Consider the following 22,759-nt stretch of genomic DNA (forward strand, 5'->3'; position numbering starts at 1 on the left):
TCTCTAAGCCAGGGTGGTGTAGTGGTTAAGAGCGGTGGTTAGGAGTACAGTGGACTTTAATCTGGAGAACTAGGTTTGATTCCCCACTCCTTCACATGAGCAGCGGACTCTACTCTAGTGAACCGGGTTGGCTTCCCCACTCCTATTCATGAAGCCAGCTGGGTGACCTTGGGCTAGTCACAGTTCTCTTAGAGCTCTCTCAGCCTCACCTACCTCCCAGGGTGTCTGTTGTGGGGAAGGGAAGGCGATTGTAAGCTGGTTTGATTCTTCTTTAAGTGGTAGAGAAAGTCGGCATATAAAAACCAACTCCTCCTCTGAAGGTGCTACTGGACTCAAATCTAACTCATCAACTTTTGAAAAATACATGTATAAAACCAGCAATTAAAAAACAAATAGGAAGGAGCTTTGAAACACATAGGAAATGTAGTACATATATTTAAGTAGAAATTATTATTCATTATTCTACTTCGCTTGCCTTGGGCAAATGACTGCTGAATCCCCGCTTCACTTGCCTGCCTGTGAAACAGTAAAAACGAACTACCTTGCAGGGCTGGTGTGACGATGAGCGAGAGAAGGATGGCGAAGCACTTTTGAACATTGAAAAGCTTCATGAAGGATTGTTCATTTATTGAATGATGCAGTACTACTGATGCACTACTGTCTTTTTTTCTGATGAAAAAAGTCAATAAACGTTTTTTAAAAAACTGGACAGCATAAGAGTTTGTCATGTAATCTTCAGAGATGTTGTATGGGTGAGGTCCCTTCCAAATGAATTGTGCTACTGTAATACATCGTGCTGCTGGCGTACATTAATCCCAACTACGCATCAGCACTGGATTCATCGACATGCTCTCCACATACATGAAAAACAACTAGGACTGCCAGCCCGCCCACTCCCCCGGGGGATGGGGGGGGGTAGGGTCGCCAGATCCAGGTTGGAAAACTCCTGAACATTTGGGGATGGAGCCTGGAGAGGACAGGTACCTCAGTGGGGTACAATGCCAAACAGCCCATCTCCAAAGCATCCATTTTTTCCAGGGCAACTGATCTCTGTAGTCTGGAGATGAGCTGAAATTCCAGGGGATCTCCAGGTCCCACCTGGAGTCCGGCGTCCTTAAAAACAACACTTAAGGCTCATTCATCGCTAGAAGCAGGCAGGGTCATTAAATCAGCCTTGGTGCCAAGGGGCTGCTGTGTGCCAAGAGCAACACAGGGATTGCCTGGCTCAGAGCCAAGTGGCAGGTATGATGGCAACAGGCGTGGGCTCACCAAGAGCCACTTGGCTCTGCTTGCCCCTGACCCCCTGTGGTCCTCCCTGTGCAGCCAACCAGAAACTTTCCCGGTGGACTGTGATCTGGAGAACCGGGTTTGATTCCCCACTCCTCCACATATGTGGCAGAAACTGATCTGGTGAACTGGATTTGTTTCCCCGCTCCTGCCCATGAAGCCAGCTGGGTGACCTTGGGCTTGTCACAGCTCTCTTAGAGCTCTCTCAGCCCCACCTGCCTCACAAGTGTAAGCTGGTTTGATTCTTCCTTAAGTGGTAGAGAAAGTCAGCATATAAAAACCAACTCTTCTTCTTCTTATAAGCTCGAGGGTCACCCCAATCCTGTTCAGACCACTGCAAGTCACCTTTTAAAATGTATGCAGCCAAGGTGCTGAAGGACCGACTTATTGTTTTGCTACGACATAAAAGCATGGCTATCCATTAAAAACCTCAGTGACAAAATATAAGGCCTGTCGATAGAATCCAAAGCACATCAGCTCCCAAGCAAGGAATCCACAGGCATAGCAATGTCCACACAAGGACCTGCAGGGAGCTCCACATAAAAATAGAGAAATAGAAACAAGAACCCAGGGCTGGCTGAGCATTTGGGTTCATGGTGAGTTCACTAAAATGAAGATCTGCCAGAAAACAAAGATTTTCACCAGGCTTTTAAAATCATAGTATAAGCTGCCGTTCCAGCTCCTCCGCCCTCCCCACTTGCAACCACTGGCGCTCTTTCACTTCCTTGAGACGTCTTGGCTTGCTTTCAGTTCTAACCCACTAGCTGTCGCAGGCCGAACTGGGATCTATCTGGTTCTTCTTTGCATAGCCAAGTTCAGCTCCGCCGCTGAGCACAAGGTCGATACCAGTGCAGAACGTGCCATCCGCAGCCAGGTACAGGGCAGCCGCTGCCACCTCTTCTGGGGTCCCAAACCGTCCCAGGAGCTATAAGGGTGCAAGAGAGAAGACACATTTATATTCATCTCACGTGGATACGGGTACTTCCCTTTTTCAATGGTTTTGCTGGGCCATCTGCTAAGGATCCCTTTTTCAGACCGGCTATGTCCCTGCCCTCTTCGGTCAGTGGACTCCTTGGTGCATATCATTTTGCAAAGCCCTCATGTGTCCCAACTTGGGCTAAAATGTATTATGCTATGTTTTAATCAATGGTCCAGGTTTTCTTAAGCTACTTTAGAGCAAAAGGTTCAATTCCTCCTAGAGGACCCTGACCCTCAATTTGGGTTGCCAGCCTCCGGGTACAGAGAATTTCTCTCATTCTGACATGTGAGCCAGCCACTGAGCGGTCCATGTCCTGGTCTGAGGAAGATTAACCATCGAAACCATCTGTCTAAGAACAGAGGGTCTGAGTTAAACAGTTAAACGGATACGGATACTGCTCTTATCCACCAGCCTTTTCCTGAGCTTTTGAGATTTTCATTATTAGATTATACACACACAAGGTTGGAAGAGACCACAAGGGCTATCCAGTCCAACCACCTGCCATGCAGAATCGCACATCCAGTGGTCAGTTGGTGAGATATCAGTGCAATGGGCACAGCCCCTTTGCCTTCTCCATGTTTACCATAAATAATGTCTGCAAAATAGCACTTTTATGCATACAGGCTACACTTGCATAATAGGCACCAGATATCAAACTTTCTTAATGCACTCCTACATATTATCACCCTGTATGCAGCGGGCTCTTACTACCCCATGTCACCCGTTCTTGGTTTCCAATAACGCACTTGCCTGAGCATCACTGCCTTCCTGGATTGCAGCTTCAAAATTGGCTGTCTGGCTTGCACAGTTTTCCCACAGAGGAGTCCAGATATTCCCAGGTGAGATGCTAGAAGTCAAATTGGTAGAGAATCAGAATCAAAGCAGCAGGAGGGTGAGGGAAAACAGAACGACAAAGTATCATGTAAATCTAGTTCTATAGTATGAATATGTCCCAAAATGAAGGCGATTGAAGAGCAATGTCTGTTATTTCTAGGAGTATAAACTCCCACATCTGCCTTACATAATATTTACAATATTTAGTACTGTTCATATTCCGTGGGCTTGGTGGGTATACATAGTAGGGTTGCCAACCTCCAGGTGGGGCCAGGAGATCTCCCAGAATTACAACTCCTCTCCCGACTATGAAGATCAGTTCCCCTGGAGAAAATGGCTCTTTTGAATGGTAGACTCTATAGCAGTGGTTCCCAGACTTTTCGGGTCACCGCCCCCTTGGTCCCACAAACTCAACACCAGCGCCCCCTACCCTATCCAACAACACAGTTGAAAGGGCCCACCTCTAGTGCCCCCCTGCAGCCCCCTTGTCTCTTAGTGCCCCCCTAGGTAATCCCACCGCCCCCCAGGGGGTGGTACTGCCCACTTTGGGAACCACTGCTCTATAGCATTATACCCCAGTGAGGCCCCTCCCCAGGCTCCACCCCAAAAGCTTCAGGAATTTTCCAGCCTACAGCTGGCAACTCTACCAATGAGCATGCTCTGTCCCCATCAGACCGCTTTCAGGGTCCCCCCATCATTTTTATTTTACTAAGTAACATTTTTCAGTACTCCTGAGGAGTCTCCCTAATAATGCAGAACCCCCTCCCTTTTGGCTGGCAACCAGCTTTGCTGCCTTCCCACAGACGACAATGTATTCTGGTATTAGAGGGAACAAAGCCATTGCTAGGCTAATCCACAATTTCTGTTTCTGTTCTAAGTAACAAAATTGGAAAGGGGAAAAATATGGGGCAGGGGTGGAGAAGCCTTTTCACCACCTACAGCTTTTCCGGAGCAGTGTCTTCAGCCCAATGGTCTGCAGCTAAACAACCAGTGCCGCTATCACTATCCAGAGGTGGGGCAGCTGCCAGGGCCCAGGACTTCGGGTGAGCCCCACTGCCGCTGACCCCCGCTAGCCCACCCACCCACCTCCCCTGCTACCTTGCTCACAATTGGGAGGGGCTGTGGCTCAGTGGTAGAGCATCTGCTTGGCATGCAGAAGGTCCCAGGCTCAGTCCCCAGCTTCTCCAGTTAAAGGGACTAGGCAAGTAGGTGATGGGAAAGACCTCTGCCTGAGACCCTGGAGAGCTGCTGCTGGTCTGAGTAGACAATACTGACTTTGATGGACCAAGGGTCTGATTCAGTATAAGGCAGCTTCATGTGTTCATGGGTGATGCACAGTGGTGGCACTCTGGGTGGCAAAGGCAGTGGCACTCTCAGATGCACACGCTGGCCACTGCTGTCAAGGAAAGCCTGTGCTGGTGGTGCACACATTGGAACATAGGCAGGAGGAGGGCTTGGAAGCAGGAGAAGGATGCATGGGCAGGTGGGACAGATGCAGGTGTGGAAAGGAGGGCAAGATGAGGGCCTGGTGGTGGGCAGAAGGGGGCTCCTGTATACTATCTGGCCAGCCCACCCCCCCCAACCTAGTACTATCTCTGTAAACAACAATGACCTGGTATCTCTCCCTGCCCTCACCCTATCCTCTTTCTCTTGAAATTCAGGCTGTAAGCTCCCGATTCCTGACGTTTCTCTGCAAAGTGCCCTGAGCACTACTGGTTCTGTATGGAGAATCATCTCTTTTACCTGTTGACTCGTACTCCATACTTGCTCTCATCGATAGCCATGGCTTTGGTCATTGCAGCAACGGCGCCCTGCAAGACAAACGGGTGACAGGTAAGTTGGCCAACTGACCAGACTCGTCTTGACGCTGAGGTGGAGAAATCAGCAGAGGAAGCTCATCACGGCTCTCAGACCAACGCGGCCGTTTGCTTCCATCTGCAAATTCGGCTAAAAAATTAAGTAAGTTGGCAACTCTAATAATAGATTGCTTTTCGCCTTTGGTTCCATCTTGGCTTTCTTTAAATGATCAGTTAATGTATTTTTAAAAAGTAAAATACTGCTCTGAGCATATGAACTGTCAAGTATAACAATAAAAATATCTAAAATTATCAGATCTTACAAGATTGCTGCTGAGGAGGTAAAAAGGGAAGAAGATGTTGAAATCTACTTGCGTTCCCAATTGGAGGAAAAAACAGTATAAATCTTTAAGTAAATAGGGGCTCTATGCATGTGTGTGGGTGGGTGGGGGAGAGAGGGCTCAACTGGGGAAATGGCATAGAGGGAGAGAGAGTTAAACATCCTCCACAGCACCATCACCTCAATCCCCAATAGGCTGCCTTCCCCAACTGCTTTAGAAGGCTAAAACACAAACACCAAGGGATCCAGTCACAGATCTCCAGCACAACATGCAGTTTGGTCCTGACGAAGTCGAGTCTCCCTTTTAGTGGGGTTGTGCCTTCGAAAATGGAAGCTGGCAGTCTTTCACTCTCCTTGGGTCTCCTCCACAACGCATGAGCCTTGCTGCTCTTTAACCCAGCAGAGGGTGGCTATTACTGATTTTTGTGCACGCGTCAGGGTAGATTTAGTCCTTGCGATAAAGCTGGAGAAAGAAAGACCCTGGGAGCAAGGCGGCATGGGACAGCCCGATCTTGTCAGTTCTCGGAAGCTAAGCCAGGTGAGTACTTGGAAGGGAGACCACCAAGGAAGGCAATGGCAAGCCACCTCCGCTTCTCACTTGCCTTGAAAGCCCCTTGTAAGGTCACCATAAGTCAGCTGCGACTTGACGGCACTTTAAAACTACACACACATAAGAAACCCCACCCAGTCCAATTTATCAAGCCACCTCCTTGGGAGCCAGGGGAAGGACCCTCCCCAAACCCCTGGGAAATCACAGGCATTTTTACCCATGAGGATTCAACGCCTCTTCGAACTCCTCTCAGACTGTTTATGCAATGCGCCAGTGTTGTGAATGTGGAATGGAATAATACAGGAGAAAGCAAACGGTCCTTTTAGTACAATCAGAACTGGCCATTTTTGTTACAGCCCGATTTAAGTTTCATTGATGAAAATACTGAGCAGTTTAGATAAGGCTGCTCATTCACAATAACACACCTGCCCGCCATTCTCTACCTTTTTAACACCAGCAGGAATCGGCCAGTGAAGCTTTCTGTAGCTTCCGCATTGTCTACTCCGAGCTTCAGTGCCTCAAGAGGCTATTAAAAGCAGAGGGGTAGAATCGCATAAATCTTGAGGCTGAGAATGGGATGGAGGAAGGGGGCTGATGCCTTTGGGGGGGGCTCTGTCCTTGGCCCAGGCTTACCTTGGTGGCCACATATGTTATGGCGCACTTCTGCCCAATACTGCCCACGAGACTGGCGATGTTGATGATGTTCCCTCTCGTTTCCCGAAGGTAGGGCAATGCAAACTGTTGAAACCGAAATAAGGAGTGTGCTCGACTCTTCAAAACGTAGGAAACAGCCTCCTGCTGACCAATAGTCCATCTTGCCTAGAACAGCGGACTCCGGTGGTGGAGTCTGATCTGGAGAACCGGGTTTGATTCCCCACTCCTCCACATGAGGGGTGGAGGCTAATCTGGTGAACTGGATTTGTTTCCCCACTCCTCCACATGAAGCCAGCAGGGTGACCTTGGGCTAGTTACACTCTCTCAGCCCCACCTACCTCACAGGGTGTCTGTAGTAGGGAGGGGAAGGTGACTGCGAGCCGGTTTGAGTCTCCCTTAAGTGGTAGAGAAAGTTGGCATATAAAAACCAACTCTCCTTCTTCCAGCGATGCCCAGCTTGGTACCCAGGGGTGCCATGGCACCCATCAATAGATTTCCCACCAACCACCTGCCTCTTCCCCAGATCTTCTCCTCATGCGTCACAGTCACCCAGAGTCTCTCACTCCTTCTCCTCCCCTATCACTTGTTCCAAGACAGCAAGCCACAGACAGGAGAGCTGGAGTTGCCCAGGGATAAATGTTCAAGGGAATCCCAACCCCTTCGTGGGAATTCCCCTTCCTGTTCTGACAGTGGAGCCCAGATGTTTGTTTTTCCGGATATCTGCCAGAATAAAAGTGCTCGGTCCCCTTCCTGAGCACAACATTCCATTTTTTTTCCTGCTAGAGAAGAGCTGTTCATAACAGTGCAGTCGCTCACCTTTGACGCTAAGAAACAGCTCACAACGTTGAGGTCCACGAGGCTACGGAACTCGCTGGCACTCACCTCGTCTATTGTCTTGTCAGGAGGGTCTGGTTGAAAGATGATCAAGTGGTCATACAAAGGGAAGAGCAACAGGAAAGATTCTGCTGACATATTTGACTTTTTTAAAAAAGTATTTGTTCCTCCATGGAAGTAAAGAGGGCAGGCTACAAAGGCTCCCCAAGCCAAACAGCTCTGTGACAGGGGAGAGTTAAAATGGATGGGGGGAGGATGGGTCAGCTGCTCCTTCCCCAGCGCTGCAGCCCCAAGGAGATGTGTCTCCCCACCACACAGAGGCAAGGGCTTTGGAAAAAAGGTCACAGGAGATCTCATCGCAAATTATCGGCTTCATCCTCTTTATCCAAAACATGTGAATAACAGCAGCCTAACTTACAAGGTTGTTGTGAGGATCACTGAAATAACGAGTCTCCAGGTCATGCAAAACTCTTAAAATAGCACATTTATTTATGTCATTGTTACATTGTTCTCCTCCATTTTATCCCTACAACAACCCTGCGAGGTAGGTTAGGCCAAGAGAGACAATTATTGGTCCAAGATCACACAGCAAGCTTCTGCAGCAGTGTGAGAATCTGAACCTCAGTCTCTCAGATCCTAGTCTGAGACTCTAACCACTACACCACACAGGTTCTCACATAAAGCCATGCAGCGTAGTGGTTAGAGTGTTGGACTAGGATCTGGAATACTTCAGATTCGAAACACCACTTTGCCGAAGAAGCTGGTTGAGTGAGGGCCAGTCACACCCTCTCAGCTTAACATACCTCACAGGGTTCTTGTGCGGTTAAAATGGAGGAGAGGAGAACTATGTAAGTTGCTTTGGATCCCCTCTGGATAGAAACGCAGAGTATTGATAAAGGAAATTAAAAAATAAAATTATTAACATTGTTAGATCAGAATCCTCCCATTCCTTCTTTTGGTGCTGAATTTAACCTCCAATTAACCAAGAAAGCCCTCCCCATCCCCGCACATCTCAATTCTTCCCTGAGCCCAATCATTTTGGAAATAACTCACGTCCTCCAGCGTTGTTCACTAGGCAGTCCAGGCGTCCGTAACGTTCTATGGTCACTGAAATCAACGCCTGCAGGTACAAAAGTAGAGAGAGGGGTAAGGCAGGGCAAGATTAATGACAGACCAGAGAATCCTGCCATTCCAAGCTTGTAAGTAGCCACCATTAGAACCACCTGGGCTGGGGCTAGACCTTCCATTGGGAGCAGCGTGAAAGACAGATGGGTAGCAGAGCACGTTGTACAAATGGAAGAGAGCAACACAGAAAGAAATGGTTGCTATGGAAGTGGAATGGACAAAGAACGTTTTTAGCTTATGGGTGGTACCTTGTTTTGGAGGCCCCTTAGCTGTCCGTGATATCGTCTCCAACCTGGTTGGGTCCCATGTTAAGCTACATTAAGAACATAAGAAAGGCCCTGCTGGATCAGACCAAGGCCCATCAAGTCCAGCAGTCTGTTCACACGGGGGCCAACCAGGTACATTCAAGCTGCCAAGGATCACTTTGTCCCAGCAATTGCATGACTCTGGTAGTTTTGACAATGAGGACTAGAATTTTGACGCAGAAACCAACTGGGGCTCCAGGGCAGGGACTTAAGCACAGGAGTGTCAAGAAAAAGACTAAGACAGTTGATCTATCTAGTCAGCAGTTGCCTGCAGAAAAACAAACAGCCCACCAGGGGGTGATCCAACAGTCTAGAGAAGAAGCAGAATACAGCAAATGGTTTTAGCAATAGGTACAGAAAGGAAATAACATATCTTGGAGAGGCTGAAGAAGCACCCCAAGTGAAGCAGAGCTGCGACTCCAGTTCTAGCCTACCTTAATGTCCGTCTCATTCCGGACATCACAGACCTGGAAGTAACCTTCCCCTGGGCTCCCAGAATCATTCAGCTCCTTCTGAATCGCCCGTCCCCTTTCTTCTGCAAGGGGACAGAACGGAGCAGTTGCAAACAGAACAAAGCCTCTTCACCCCCCTTTTATGGGAGGCCTTTCTTCCTTTCCAGTTATGTCCAAGCACCATGACAGCCTTTTCCTACATTCACCCTCTGTTGTTTTCTTTGTTGTTGACGTAAGATTGCAATCTCTGTGGAGGCAGGGCTCTGCCTATATCTGCAACCATTGCACAACTGGTTTTGTAGAACCACAGCGTGGGGAGAAACACAAGTGATTGCATGTTCTCCAAAAACACAGACTAGGACTGGCTCCTTTTTCTAGCAGGCCTGAAACAGCCATTCAACAGGTGCAGCTTCCCTCCTCTGGCATCTCTCTGGCAAGCTTCACCCTTTTGATTTTCTACCTGTTACCTACCTCAGCTCTATGGCCCTTTGTCCTGGTGTGCGTGTGCTGCCCCCTACTGTCCAAACCTCATATTTCCTTTATATTAGACAATTCGGATCGATTGAGAATAGAAGTGTAAGGGGTGATGATATCTTCTCCTGACTCACCTTCAGATCCTGGGGCACAAAAGACCACTCGGGCTCCCTGGTGAACTGGATGGAGGGGAGAGGGTGAATGCAAAACAGAATTTAGAAATCTGGCTCGCACATCTTAAGGACTAAATTATTTTTTATTTCTCTTAAAACGCCTACCCCCCACTTTTTGATCAAGCTTATTTATTTTTATTTACGTTATTTATAGTCCACCTTTCTTACAGGGACTCGTCAGATTATACATAATGAGTCAGCATAATCAACAAAATGGGACGTTCAAAAACCAAGTCATTGGGATTTTAGAAGCCTGAAACCCCCAGAAAGAACTGAAGCATCGCATCAGTGTTAACATGACACATTAACCAGTCCAGAAATTACACAATATGAACCTACTTGCAATAAGTTATACATAGCAGGATAGACCATAGTCACAATCATTTAGCCAAGTAAATTTGGCCATTTATGCATAGGAGGTTTTGCCTTGGATTTGCTGCTCTCTAGATGCACATTTTCCCCATCCAAATTCTCAAAACTCAACAATAACCCCCCATGCAAAGTTTTCTCAGCTCTCTCAGCCCCACCTTCCTCACAGGGTGTCTGTTTTGGGGAGGAGAAGGGAAGGTGAAAGTAAGCCGGTTTGATTCTGCCTTAAGTGGTAGAGAAAATCGGCATATAAAAACCAAATCTTATTCTTCTTCTTCTCTAGATGCACATTTCCCCCATCTGAATTCTCAAAACTCTGCATGGGGGCTTATTGTTTGAGTTTTGAGAATTTGGCTGGGGAAAATGTACATTTGTTAAATCCAAGGCAAAATCCAAGACCTACTACTACTCCACCAGTGGAGCGAGAGCGTCCCTTTTCCCGATGAACACACGCTCAAAGGCACTGAATTGTGTTTTTTTTTAATCCTTGGGCAAAAACACATGGGAGGTTTTGCCTTGGATTTGAGACTCTCTAATTGCACATTTTCCCAATCCAAATTCTCAAAATTCAACAATAAGCCCCCATGCAGAGTTTTGAGAATTCGGATGGGGAAAACGTGCATCTAGAGAGCGGCAAATCCAAGGCAAAACCTCCCATGTATTAATGGCTTTTGTGAACCATTTCGTACAATGCAACCCTATTTACCTGCACAGAAAAGCCCTCTTGAATAGTTCAGTTTTGCATACTTCGACTCATACAAAATTAAACATAGTGCCATTAAAACACACACACAACTCTTCAGCAGATCCTGGGCTTTTCCCTGCAACTGAACATAGAGGGAAGAAGCCCTCCGCAGCTGCCGACTTTCGGACCCATGGCTGGAGCTAGGCTGTTCTTTGCCAGGGAACAGTGTCCTCCCTGCGAGGGAGGGGGGCGCGGCTGCCCAGTGACCCTTGGACCTCTGGCTGCCAGGGCAGTGGCCAGTAGGCCCTTCCCTTCAAATCTGCACGAAACAGTCAGGGATTGATTAATAAGGCGTCTAAGAGAGAAAATTGAGTACTTCAAAAAAGTATAGAATATTTTATAAGAAAATAATTGCAAAGAGGATGAATGAGATAAGTTAGTGATAGAAGAGGGAAGAGGGGAAGTTAAAGGAAAATATATATAGTATTATATATTATAGATTAAAATATAGGTTTAGAAGGAATTAAATGACAATGTTAATTAAATGTATGGAATTATATCAGATTTTTTTTTTTTAAAGATTAATAAGGCATCTAATAAGGTGGGCTTTTAACAACGCACATTTAAGCCACAAGAAAACTGCTGTTCTGTAAAGTGCCATAAAGAAGACTCCCCCTTTTTTTGTGCACAGGAAGCAAAGAGTCAGCGAGCATGTCAACAGCACCCTGCCTTCGCTACTAACTCCCTCCTTTCCCCACCCCACATATCTACGTTAGGATGGGAGGGGGGGATTTCCAAAGCCGACCTAGAAATAGAGAGTTGGAAGGGACCTCCAGGGTCATAGAGTTGGAAGGGACCTCCAGGCTCTAGTCCAGTGGTTCTCAATCTGGGGCCATATGCCCCCCCCGGGGGGGCAGGATATTCCAAGGGGGCCACAGGTGAAAATTGCTGTGTGCATTTTGTGTGGCTGTTTATGCTTCTTTGTTCCTTGGCTATTTACAAACAAAACATTTAAACAGCTACCTTCCTACCCGTGGGACAGGAAGGAAACAAGGCCGGAAGGGGGCCACGGTCCGGGAAAAGGTTGAGGACCACTGATCTAGCCCAACCCCCTGCACAATGCAGGAAATTCACAACTACCTCCTCCCCCCCCCCCCGCACACCCCCAGCGACCCCCTACTCAGGGCCGGACTTCGGTTTGACGAGGCCCTAAGCTATTGAAGGTAATGGGGCCCTTAATATGTCCAGCTGTCCTTTGTCAACAACAAATTGTCACTGTTTTTTTGTGTTGAAAATATGCTATAATGGTAATTTATGGACCTAATAGGGATCTAAAGCCATTTGCACATAACAAAATATGTATTTTATCAAGGGAATTGTTGAACTGAAATACAATTAAGAAGTATATTAATGGATGGCCCAGGCTAGCCTGATCTTGTCAGATCTCAGAAGCTAAGCAGGGTCGGCCCTGGTTGGTACTGGGATGGGAGACCACCGAGGAATACCAGGGTCGCTGTGCAGAGGAAGGCACTGGCAAACCACCTCTGTTAGCCTCTTGCCGTGAAAACCCCAAAAAGGGGTCGCCATAAGTTGGCTGCGACTTGACGGCACTTTACACACACACACACATTAATAGTGAAATAATTATTAAGCTCTAACTTTAAATGATTTTTTTATTCATACCAAACTTAATAATGCAAACACATTGGCATTTGGCAAAAACAAAAGTTTTTTTTTTTAATCTTATATTTTGGAAATGTACATCCAGTTTTTTTTCCTTTAAATTTTTTTGGGGCCCCCCAAGAGAGCGGGGCCCTAAGCTATAGCTTGTTCAGCTTATGCGTAAATCCGGCCCTGCGCCCTACTCCACGCCCAGAAGACGCCCAAGGCGCCCTCCCTCTTATGGTCTCCCTAAGGGCGTAGAACCAGCATGGCTGACAGACGGCCACCTAGCCTCTGCTTGAAAACCTCCAGGGAAGGTTCCCTCCACAGCCTCACCAAACCCTCTCAAGACGGCCAGGCCGATGCCGCTGGTGCCCCCCGTCACGACCACAGCCTTGCCCGGGTAACGGAGCCCCGCCGCCATAGCAGCAGATGACCGAAACTGCAGCGGGTCTTTGCAGGGGAACTCGGTGCCTGGAGCAACATGTGCTTCGCCCCAGCTGGACGGTCCTCGTCCCGATGCATGCTGGGAGATGTAGTCCCTGGTCTCTCTTGGGCTCCGCTGGGAGGGGGGGGCGCTCTCTCTCCAGAGGCACTAGGTCTTCCCAGCGATGTGTCAAGAGTTTGGAAATGTTAGATCCCGGACAAGACGGACTGGATAAATAAAATGCTGGAACTAGCAGAAATGGCTACACTTACAGCATTAGTAAATCTAAAGGAGGACACAGGATTCGTGGGAGAATGGGAGGCGTGGACAATATATTGTGAAAATGAATTAAAGCTGGGTGGACTTAAAGCAGGGGTGGGGAACCTTTTTTTCTGCCAAGGGCCATTGAGATATTTAGAATATCATTTGCGGGCCATACAGAGTTATCAACTTAAAATTAGCCTGCTATATTCTTGGGCAGTCCTAGCAGCTCCATCGCTAATGACTCTTCTTCAAGGCAGAAAAAAGGTTCCTTTTCTCGGCAAAACAAACTCACATCCGCCTTGAATAGAGGCTATTGCTGTCTGCGGGAAGGGGCGGATCGCCAGTCTTAGATCCTTCTGAGCTAGAGATCTGCCAGGACCCACGAAGGGCCAGACCAAATGCTTTTGCGGGCCTTATACGGCCCCCGGGCCTGACGTTCCCCACCACTGGCTTAAAGGTTATGTTTTGATCTAATTCAATCGAGTGAAGCGGAAATATTATTAAGGATATTGATTTAGATTATAAGAATTGTAATTAGATTTATGTAAGAAGTATTGTAATGAATTGGAATATAAATGCAAAGGGGACACCAAAGTTATCAAAGAGAGAGAGGAGGAGAGAGGGGAAGTCAGTGAAATATTAGAATTAATTAGTCATTTGGGTAAGAAAAGGAATGTTTATATCATACAACTATGTTATTGAATGATGCAAATTATTATGATACAAAAAATAATTTAAAAAAAGTATATATATATAAAAAAGAGTTTGGCAATGTTATAAAAAACATCGCTTTAAAAGGGTTTTTGGATGCCACGGCTAAAAAACGGTTGGAAGACGTCTTCACGGCTAAAGGGGCCAAACAAAGTGCGAACAGTATTTTTTTATAACAGTTTCAAACTCTTAATACATCGCTGGGAAGACACAGAAAGTGCAAACAGTATTTTTTATAACATTTTCAAACTCTTAATACATCGCTGGGAATACCTATGGAACAGCCATAGTCTTAATGGACGTGGGCGGACAGGCCAGAAGTTCCGTTCAGACTTATTAGGAAACTTTTTTTAAAAAAAAAATCAACATACATTATTGGAAACCCCCTTTTCAATGGACATGCCAATGGTGAAGGCATAATGGTGTGCCCCAAGCAAACGCAAATCTGTCCTATTGTTATAAAAACGTCTGAAGAAGAGAGAATTGACAATTTCACATTTTAAGCTGGGAGTGGCGATGAATCGTGCAGCAATGGCCCAGGCCTCTCTTGCCATTGCTTAATTTGTAGGGTAACCCATTTCTAGGGTTGCCAACTGCCAGGTAGTATTCAACAAATTACAGTCGTGTGGCACTTGCTATATAGACTATAAAACAACTTTTGCATGAGCAAGGCTTATATCTTATAATGTATTTATTTACAATCACTTAAATTTAACTTATACAAGCCTATTTTTTGGCATATTCAATTTGGTGTGCAAACTCAATTTAACAACACAAATTGAGGACCCACCCTAACTAGCTCAGCTGGGTTTGGCGCCCTCTCCCCTGCCTTGCGGCTTCCTTTCCCAGCAGCTCCAAGCTCTTTGGAATAGTTTGCTTTTCACCCTCTTTCAGTTTGTTTATGGGACAAATGGTGTTTGCTTGCTGGTGGTCTTGGTGTCAGGCCTTTGCTGCTAGCTGGAGTAAGGGCTCTTGACATGAGTAGGCCGGGTTCTGGCTACATGACAAGGGTTCCCATGCCTGGAATATCTGTAAACAGTTTCGCTTGTCCTGTCTACCACAGATGTGCCTATGTTATGCCTTCCCTTCCTGGGAATCGCTTATCTCGGGATGGCTTCACTTTGTTTTACTTTCTCTGCCTAGAATGCTTTTAAACTGTAACCTGGATTAACAGCTTTACCTGCATGTAAGGCAGTCAGCTTCTTTAATCTGTCTGTTTGCTCCTAATAAAGTAGCATTGCTTAGGATCACCTGCCTGAGCGTTTGTGCTTATGGGATGCTAGGGACAAACGCCTGAGTCTGACACTTGGCACTGCTTTTGGAGAACGTGCACAATGGCTTCTCCTTCACCAGCAAGCAAACACCATTTGCCCCATCAACAAACTGAAAGAGGGTGAAGGAGGAGAAACAAACTAACCCAGAGAGCTTGGAGTTGCTGGGAAATGAAGCCATAAGGTGGGGAGAGGGTACCAAACCCCGCTGAGCTAGTTAGGTTGGGTCCTGAGGCCAACTCATTTTCATGCATTAAAGTCAAACAGCAGCAATATATCAATGGCTCCTCTTTTCTTTGAACCATGTTTTTATTAGGTGATGGGATTAGGGATAAGAACAGGCACAGTCGAGAGAAATTAAACAAAACATCAACAGTACGTGTTTAATGAAGCGACTTTGGGTCACCTTATAGACTTCTTCTGCATGGGGCGAGTCCCTCTTCTTGCTGCTGCTGAGGCACTCTGCTACCCCCTCCAACCTGAATTAGCCCAGAGTCAAGGAGGAAATGTTTGCATTTAGCTTCTGAGCCCTGCCCATTGCAGCCTCCAGAAACCTCTCCCACCAGCCATATGAAGGGTGTTCTAAGACAGCGAGGACTAGAAGCTTAAAGTTGATGGACAAATTAAGTGCAACCACATGCAAGAAATTAAGCAGAGGAGAGAAAGGTCCCTACATGATATTTTCTTGATATTTGCTAACCTGAAATACAGCAAACAGGGAAGTAAGAGGCTAGATACTGGGATGATATCACTCATGTGCCAGAAGTTCTGCCCTGGTTGCCCTTCTATTCCTGGGGACACCCATTCACCGTTCTGGTTCTTCCCTTGAAGGCCATCAAAGGCTTGGAGCCAGGGTCCTTTTTTTTTAGTGTTTCTGAAATATCAATATTCAGACCGACAGAGCAAGGGGGAAGAGGGGGAAATGGACATGATGCAGAGAGGAGGGAAATGCTGAGAGCAAAGTGTGGCCAGCAGGGCTACGGAGAAGAGGAAAGGCAGAAAGGACTCTGAAGGGGAGGCATTTTTGACCTCAGCTTCTGGGGATAAAAACAGCCAACAGAAAGTACAGGCAAAGGACAAGAAACTTAATTCAGGCTTCATGTTCAGAAAAGAGCAGGTGATGTTTTTTAATGGCACGGAGGTAAGTAAACACCACAACGATTGTGGGTTTCTTTCCCCCATCTTCAGGTAGTTGGCAGCTGTAGTTTTTCCCCAGTGTTTTCCCCACCTTTTCCCCGGTGTTGTGGGCTTTCTGTTTGACGCCACAGTGCTCTGTGTTTCCTTTGCCTGGAGCTGCCAAACCCCACCCTGCCGAAGATCCAAACCCCTTTGTGCAGGTGAGGTGTTCTCCCAGCACCCCGAAGCCTCAGAAAACCCAGGACTTGACTCCTTGTTTTGGGAGCGAAGGAAGTGGGCGCCAAGATGAGCATGACTGCACTTATCCTTCTTTCAGGATGTGAATCACATCAGCAGTTTTTTTTGATAACACTCTTGAATGAAGAGATAGCCACACCTGTAAGGAATGTCTGACAAGGTGTCCTTTTTCTTTAAGGCTGTGATTTGCAACTTGGGGGCCGAGCACCCCCTGGGGCCATAAAGATGTTGCAAGGGGTCCGCGAATCCATATGCACGCCAAGCATTGTTGCTTGGATCTTTTTGCCATTAGGTGTTTTCTCAGTCAAAGGCACGAATAGGACTACTATCATGTGCGGGGGGGGGGTGCGCAAAATTTTTTAATGCGAAGGTGCTCCTTGCACTTTGAAAGATGGGGAACCACTGCTTTACAGTTTCTATAGATAAGTTGTGATGAGCTTGTACATTGTTGCCTTTGAAGAAGAGAGGATTACCATTTTAATTCGGGAGTGGCAATGACTCATTCGATAACGTCACAGGCCTCTCTTGCCATTTCCGAAGTTGTAGGGGAACCCATTTTGCCATGACGTTTTCTATTTTATCGCCTCCCCAAAATGGAGGGACACCTTTAAAAGGGGCATTTGTCCTCCTCGCTCTGTTTTGCAGGCTCTTCTGCTTTCTCCCTGAGCTTCCTTTCTTTTTTGAAAAAAGAACTTTTCCTTTCCTAGCATTCTTGTCTGTTTTTCCCGCACCTTCCCTTCTGCTGCTATGGTGCCTTCCCCACTCCAGTCCTATGCTTGGCAAAATCGTCAGGTTTCTGAGGAAATCTTTCAGAGTGACTAAGTTCTTCCCTGAAAGCTCAGACTGTATATATCTTGATGGTGGCATTTGAAAAAGTTGGATGACATTTTCAGCCTTGGTTGAACAGCTGAATTGCTGGGCGGTCTCTCGTGATGAGGTGATATACACCCCCACAGCTCTGGTCAGAAGAACTGCTTTTGAAGACCATGCAAAATTGTTTTTCCTTCACCTGCAAGCAAGCCCCATTTGCCCATAAACCATTTGAAAGGGGGAGAAGCAAACTAATCCAGAGAGCTTGGAGGTGCAGGTAAAGGAAGCCTCAAGGCAGGGGAGATGGCATCAAACCCAGCTGAGCTAGTAAGGGTGGGTCTTGATGAACACATGAAGCTGCCTTCTACTGAATCAGACCATCAGTCCATCATGGTTAGTATTGTCTACACTGACTGGCAGTGGCTCTCCAGGGTCTCAGGCTAAGGACTTTCACATCACCTGCTGCCTGGTCCTTTCAACTGGAGATGCCCGGGATTGAACTGGGGACCTTCTGCATACCAAGCCGATGTTCAGCCTCTGAGCCATGCCCCCTCCCCAGATGATGCAAACTCATTTTTATGTTTTAAAGTCAAAGAGAAACAACATATTTATGACACTTCTTTTGTTTAACCATGTCTTTATTGTATTATGGGATTTGGGATATGAACAGGCAAAGGTGTTGGTCAAAGGGAATTAAGCAGAAAACATAAATGGATGTTCATCCATTTCACGGTCTCGCTGTCCTTGGGCACATCCATATGACAAACTGAAGCCTAATTAGAGAAGGGGAAATTCCAGGGTTTCGTTCTTGAATATAATATCAGAATCTGGGCTGGATTGAAGCTGAATCCAGAGATGGGGCTGTCATCTTTCATTCTGGCAAAGCTTCTGTCCCTTCATCTTCACAATTGACGTACATGGAGATGCAGTCACTGGGACACAGTTTGACATGCTGTATTTCTACTTGCCCCTCAACTGACACAGGACCGGAAACTTTCGAAGTGGGGTTGCTAACAGGCCTGGGGGGAAATATCCCGCCCAAATAGTAGAGGCTTCAAGTTGAGCCTTTTCGTAGCATGGAAGTGAGTAACACTTCCTGGTATTTGATAAGGATCAAAGTGATAGTAAAAAGTACGAGCGAGAGGGATCAGTTTAAAAAGTAGCCACTCTGCCTGTCCTCGTCATCAGCATGGCATATCTGAACCACTGAGTATTTAAGGGAAGCTTTTTATCTTGCCTTTTCTCAAACAAACAAACAAACAAAAGGCTTAAGGTGATACACATCTCTTGTCTCTTTAGGTTCACAAAGTCCCTGCGTGGTAGTTTAGTGTGAGTAACCATGAATGGCCCAAGGTTATCAAGTGAGTTTTATTGCTGAGTTGTCATAGTCCATCACTGTCCTCTACACCATAATGACCGTTGAGTCTCTTGCTTCCCTCACCTTTGCTAAAACATTATAACATAACACTGTTGTGGAGCTCTTCTTGGAAGGATGACTTTGAATAAATGACAACTGTTCTCTTAGCTCTTATCCCCACCCCTCCTTGCGGCCCTATTGCTTGCTGGAGGAGCCCTTCGAGTTCCCACTTTCACTTGGGCCAGACTCAAAATCCAACTGGTTCTTATCCCCAAAGCCAACTTCAGCTCCACCACTGAGCACAAGGTTCAAGCCAGTGCAGAAAGTCCCATCAGCGGCGAGGAACAGGACACCCAAAGCGACTTCTTCTGGGGTCCCGAAACGTCCCATTAGCTATAAGTGTACAAGAAAAGAGAGATAAATGTAGATTTCTATACTCATGTTAGATAAGATCATCAGGTCTCAGAAAATGAATCTGTGTGGGGCAGTACAATTCTACTAGCAGTAGAATTCAGATTTCCTGGGTGCAGAATTCTAACTTTCTGTTTTTCTATTCACAGCCCCTTTTATTGTTACTCTCTTTGATGTGGTAGAAGTACGGCTGCCAATTCCAGCTTGGGAGATCTAGAGGCCATGTCTGGGGAGGGCAAAGTTTGGGGAGGGGAGGGAGCTCAGTGGGGGTGCTTCTTCCATAGGAGATACGAAAGTCCAAGGGCATCCACCGTCTGTAGACACTAGAACGTCTGTTTCCCCAACCCTCCAGAGCTGCTGTTTTCTCCTGAGCACTGATCTCTGTAGCCTGGAGAATATTTGCCATTTTGAGAGAACTTTAGGTCCCACCTTGAGGATAGCACCCTTAGGTAGAATCCGTTATCAGCAGCAGCACCCTTCCTGTTTTCCCACAACACACTTGCCTGAACACTTTTGCCTTCCTGGATTACGGCCTCTGGGTCCGGGTACCGAATTGCATTCTTTTCCCACAAAGGAGTCCAGATGTTACCTGGCGAGATGCTAGAATTCAAAATGTTTGGTAATTTACAAAAAGGTCAGGGGTATCATGAAACACGGTTAAATATGTCCCCAAATGAATGAGTCTCAAGAACTGTCTTTCTTATTATTCCTATAAATGTATCAACTTCCATGATTAGCTCACAATTTTATGCACTGTATAAACTGTGTCACCTTACACTCTTGATAAGTCATTTTTATATACCAGATTAATATGACTTGGAATGCAGCATCTGCAATCTCAAATCTCAAAAGTGGGGAATTCAAACCCTTTGTTTATGGACAAGAAAAAGCAGAAGCAAAATCTTGAATCCATTTTTTAAAAAGTATACTGATAATTGTTTGTGCCCCCACATGTGCAGCTGATCACTAGAGGTCACTACAACTTGAAAATATTATCTGTTTCATCAAATCTCCTCCTCTGGGACTCTGTAAACTCTTGGCAGTGGACGTAAAGAGATGGATTTCTCCCCTCTGCTACCCCATTTTTCTCCTTTAAATAAACTCTGCTGTTCTTTTCATTCTTCCGGGAACAGATTTGGTTCTCTTGAAGCTGTAACCCCCCACCCTCAGTATCAAATTTTTCGTCTAGCTAATTTGCAAATATGTGCTTTTCTGCACAACTTATGGAGACCCCCCTAGTATGCAGACCCCCCCCCCATTTTTATCTGTCGGTGCAGTAATTTTGGTGCTTTGGTAGTACCAGATATACTGATATAGACTGTTATACCGAAAGACATTGCCTATTCACAGCCTTAAGGACCATATTTCTCCTGGAATGCTCTGTAACTTTAGGTTTTTCATTGTATAGTAGATAGTTATTTAGAATCACAGCTGATATTCATAGAATCATAGAGTTGGAAGGGACCACCAGGGTAAACTAATCCAACTCCCTGCACAATTCAGGAAATTTTACCTCCCCCCACCACACCCCCAGTGATCCATACTTCATGCCCAGAAAATGGCCAATGTACCTCATGATCTGCCTAAGGCAATAGAATCAGCATTGCTGACAGATGGCCATCTAGCCTCTTCTTAAAAACTTCCAAGGAAGGAGAGCTTACCACCTCCCAAGGAAGCCTGTTCCACTGAGGAGCCTTTCTAACTGTTAGAAAATTCTTCCTAATATCTAGATGGAAACTACTTTGATTTAATTTCAACTCGTTGGTTCTGGTCCGATATTCTGGAGCAACAGAAAACAACTCGGTACCCTCCTCTACATGACAGCCCTTCAAGTACTTAAAGATAGTTATATCCCTTCTCAGTCTTCTCATCTTCAGGCTAAACATACCCAGCTCCTTCAACCTCTCCTCATAGGACTTGGTCTCCAGACCCCTCACCATCTTTGTTGCCCATTCCAGCTTGTCTACATCTTTCTTAAATTGTGGTGCTCAAAACTGAACATAATACTCTAGGTGAGGTGAGGTCTAACCAGAGCAGAGTAAAGTGATATTAGTGTATATGTTTATTGTATGATTTCTGTATGTAATGGTTGGATATATTATATTTTGCATGCACACATCATGATTTTGTGAATGTTATTTCATGAGATTGGCTTATCTATGTGAATTATATTTGTGATTGCAGCCTTAAGGAACAGCAGATTATTGAAGTAGAATGGAAAATAATGGGATTCATTTCTTAAGCTGTAATTCTAGAAGCAACCATGTTGTTTTGTTCCTAATCTATTCTTTGGGGTTCTCTTCTCACAAATAACAATAGTTGAAAGAGAAAAGAAAAGTTAATCCATCCCAGTTGTCAGGATAGTACACTCTTACAATGCCAGTTACCTGTTAGCATACTTTGTATTTCTCCCTTTGTTATCTTTTATCTGTTTTAGCAAAAAATAAAAATAAAAATGTTTATATGCTCCTGGCGTTGGGGTATGGAGGACCTGTCTTTTCCCCCTGATAGTATTCTACCAAGGGCAGTGTGGATCGAGGGTTCTTTATGGATAACAATCACTCTTACCAGTTGACTCGTACTCCGTACTTGCTCTCATCTATGGCCAGGGCTTTGGTCATTGATATAATTGCACCCTGCAAGAGAAATGCACAACAAGTGGATTTGCCAACTGACCAGAATCAGCTTGGTCTCCTTTTATGCCTTAGACTACAGTTTGATGCACATAAAGAAAAGCATTTTTTATTATACAGACATAAATAATGTCTACAATCCAAGCAGCAATTCAGCTTCTATGAAAGACACAGGGCATTTTTCTGAAGGCCTCATGGCAGCCCTAGTGAGGGCAGGATAGAGTGTGGTAGAACAGATCTTCTCATTCCTCAATACTGACTTTCAGCACCTGAATCATCATCATCCCCACAAAGATTTCTTCCCTCTGGTCAAGAGCAAATGCTGGGGGTGGGATGGGGGCTGTGATACTGCTATGGGGCAATTTGGCTTAGGATCTCCTAGCCTGATACCTTGGCTAGTGAACTGGAGTGTGTATATTGGAGCCCTGAAGGACAGATTTCTTTATTAGATGGATATATGGTCTCTTGGAGCTGGGGTACCAATCAGAATTTCATGGCATGGAGGCAAAAGACATCACCTGGTAAATAACATCCCCACAAGACATTTCATTTTCTCTAGGCAGTCAGCAGCCCTACTTGGGGTTCTCAGCTAAGGATGAAAGATGCAGGATGCTTTCTCCTTTGTGGCTTAAGTGAGCTTTTTTCAAGTCTGTTTATGAAAAGAAAACAAATGGATGTTCCATAAAACCTTTACTGGTTATAGACTGATTAAGCCTCTTGTATGAGAATTGACTACAGACCTCAAAAACCCCATTCTAGCCTCCTCTGATGACTTTAGTAGCTACTTGATTTTCAAGAGCCAGCAGGTGGAGCAGGTGGACACTTTTACTGGCTATCTCCATGCTGTGAAAATCTGCCAATCAAGTTGTTCTACAAGGCAGAAGAGCAGAAGCATTCAAAGAAGGAGTCTGTCCTTGTCTCAGGATTACCTTGCTTGAGTCATACACCACAGCATGCTTCCTCCCAATAACACCAAAAAGAC

General features: G+C 45.9%; 1 protein-coding gene across 1 annotated transcript in view; it reads right to left on the minus strand.

The window, feature by feature from the left end:
* Positions 1–2,047: 2,047 nt before the first annotated feature.
* The window catches only part of LOC130490436 (uncharacterized), a 161,728-nt gene continuing 141,016 nt past the window's right edge, over positions 2,048–22,759 (minus strand). Inside the window, exons 12-19 of the mRNA XM_056864264.1 lie at positions 9,765–9,809; positions 9,139–9,239; positions 8,328–8,394; positions 7,257–7,348; positions 6,420–6,524; positions 4,844–4,911; positions 3,017–3,113; positions 2,048–2,212 (exon numbers count right to left, since the gene is read on the minus strand). Coding sequence (XP_056720242.1) covers positions 2,048–2,212; positions 3,017–3,113; positions 4,844–4,911; positions 6,420–6,524; positions 7,257–7,348; positions 8,328–8,394; positions 9,139–9,239; positions 9,765–9,809 — 740 coding nt within the window. The remainder of the gene's footprint in view (positions 2,213–3,016; positions 3,114–4,843; positions 4,912–6,419; positions 6,525–7,256; positions 7,349–8,327; positions 8,395–9,138; positions 9,240–9,764; positions 9,810–22,759) is intronic.

This window comes from Euleptes europaea, chromosome 18, assembly GCF_029931775.1.
Source record: "Euleptes europaea isolate rEulEur1 chromosome 18, rEulEur1.hap1, whole genome shotgun sequence".
NCBI lineage: Eukaryota > Metazoa > Chordata > Lepidosauria > Squamata > Sphaerodactylidae > Euleptes > Euleptes europaea.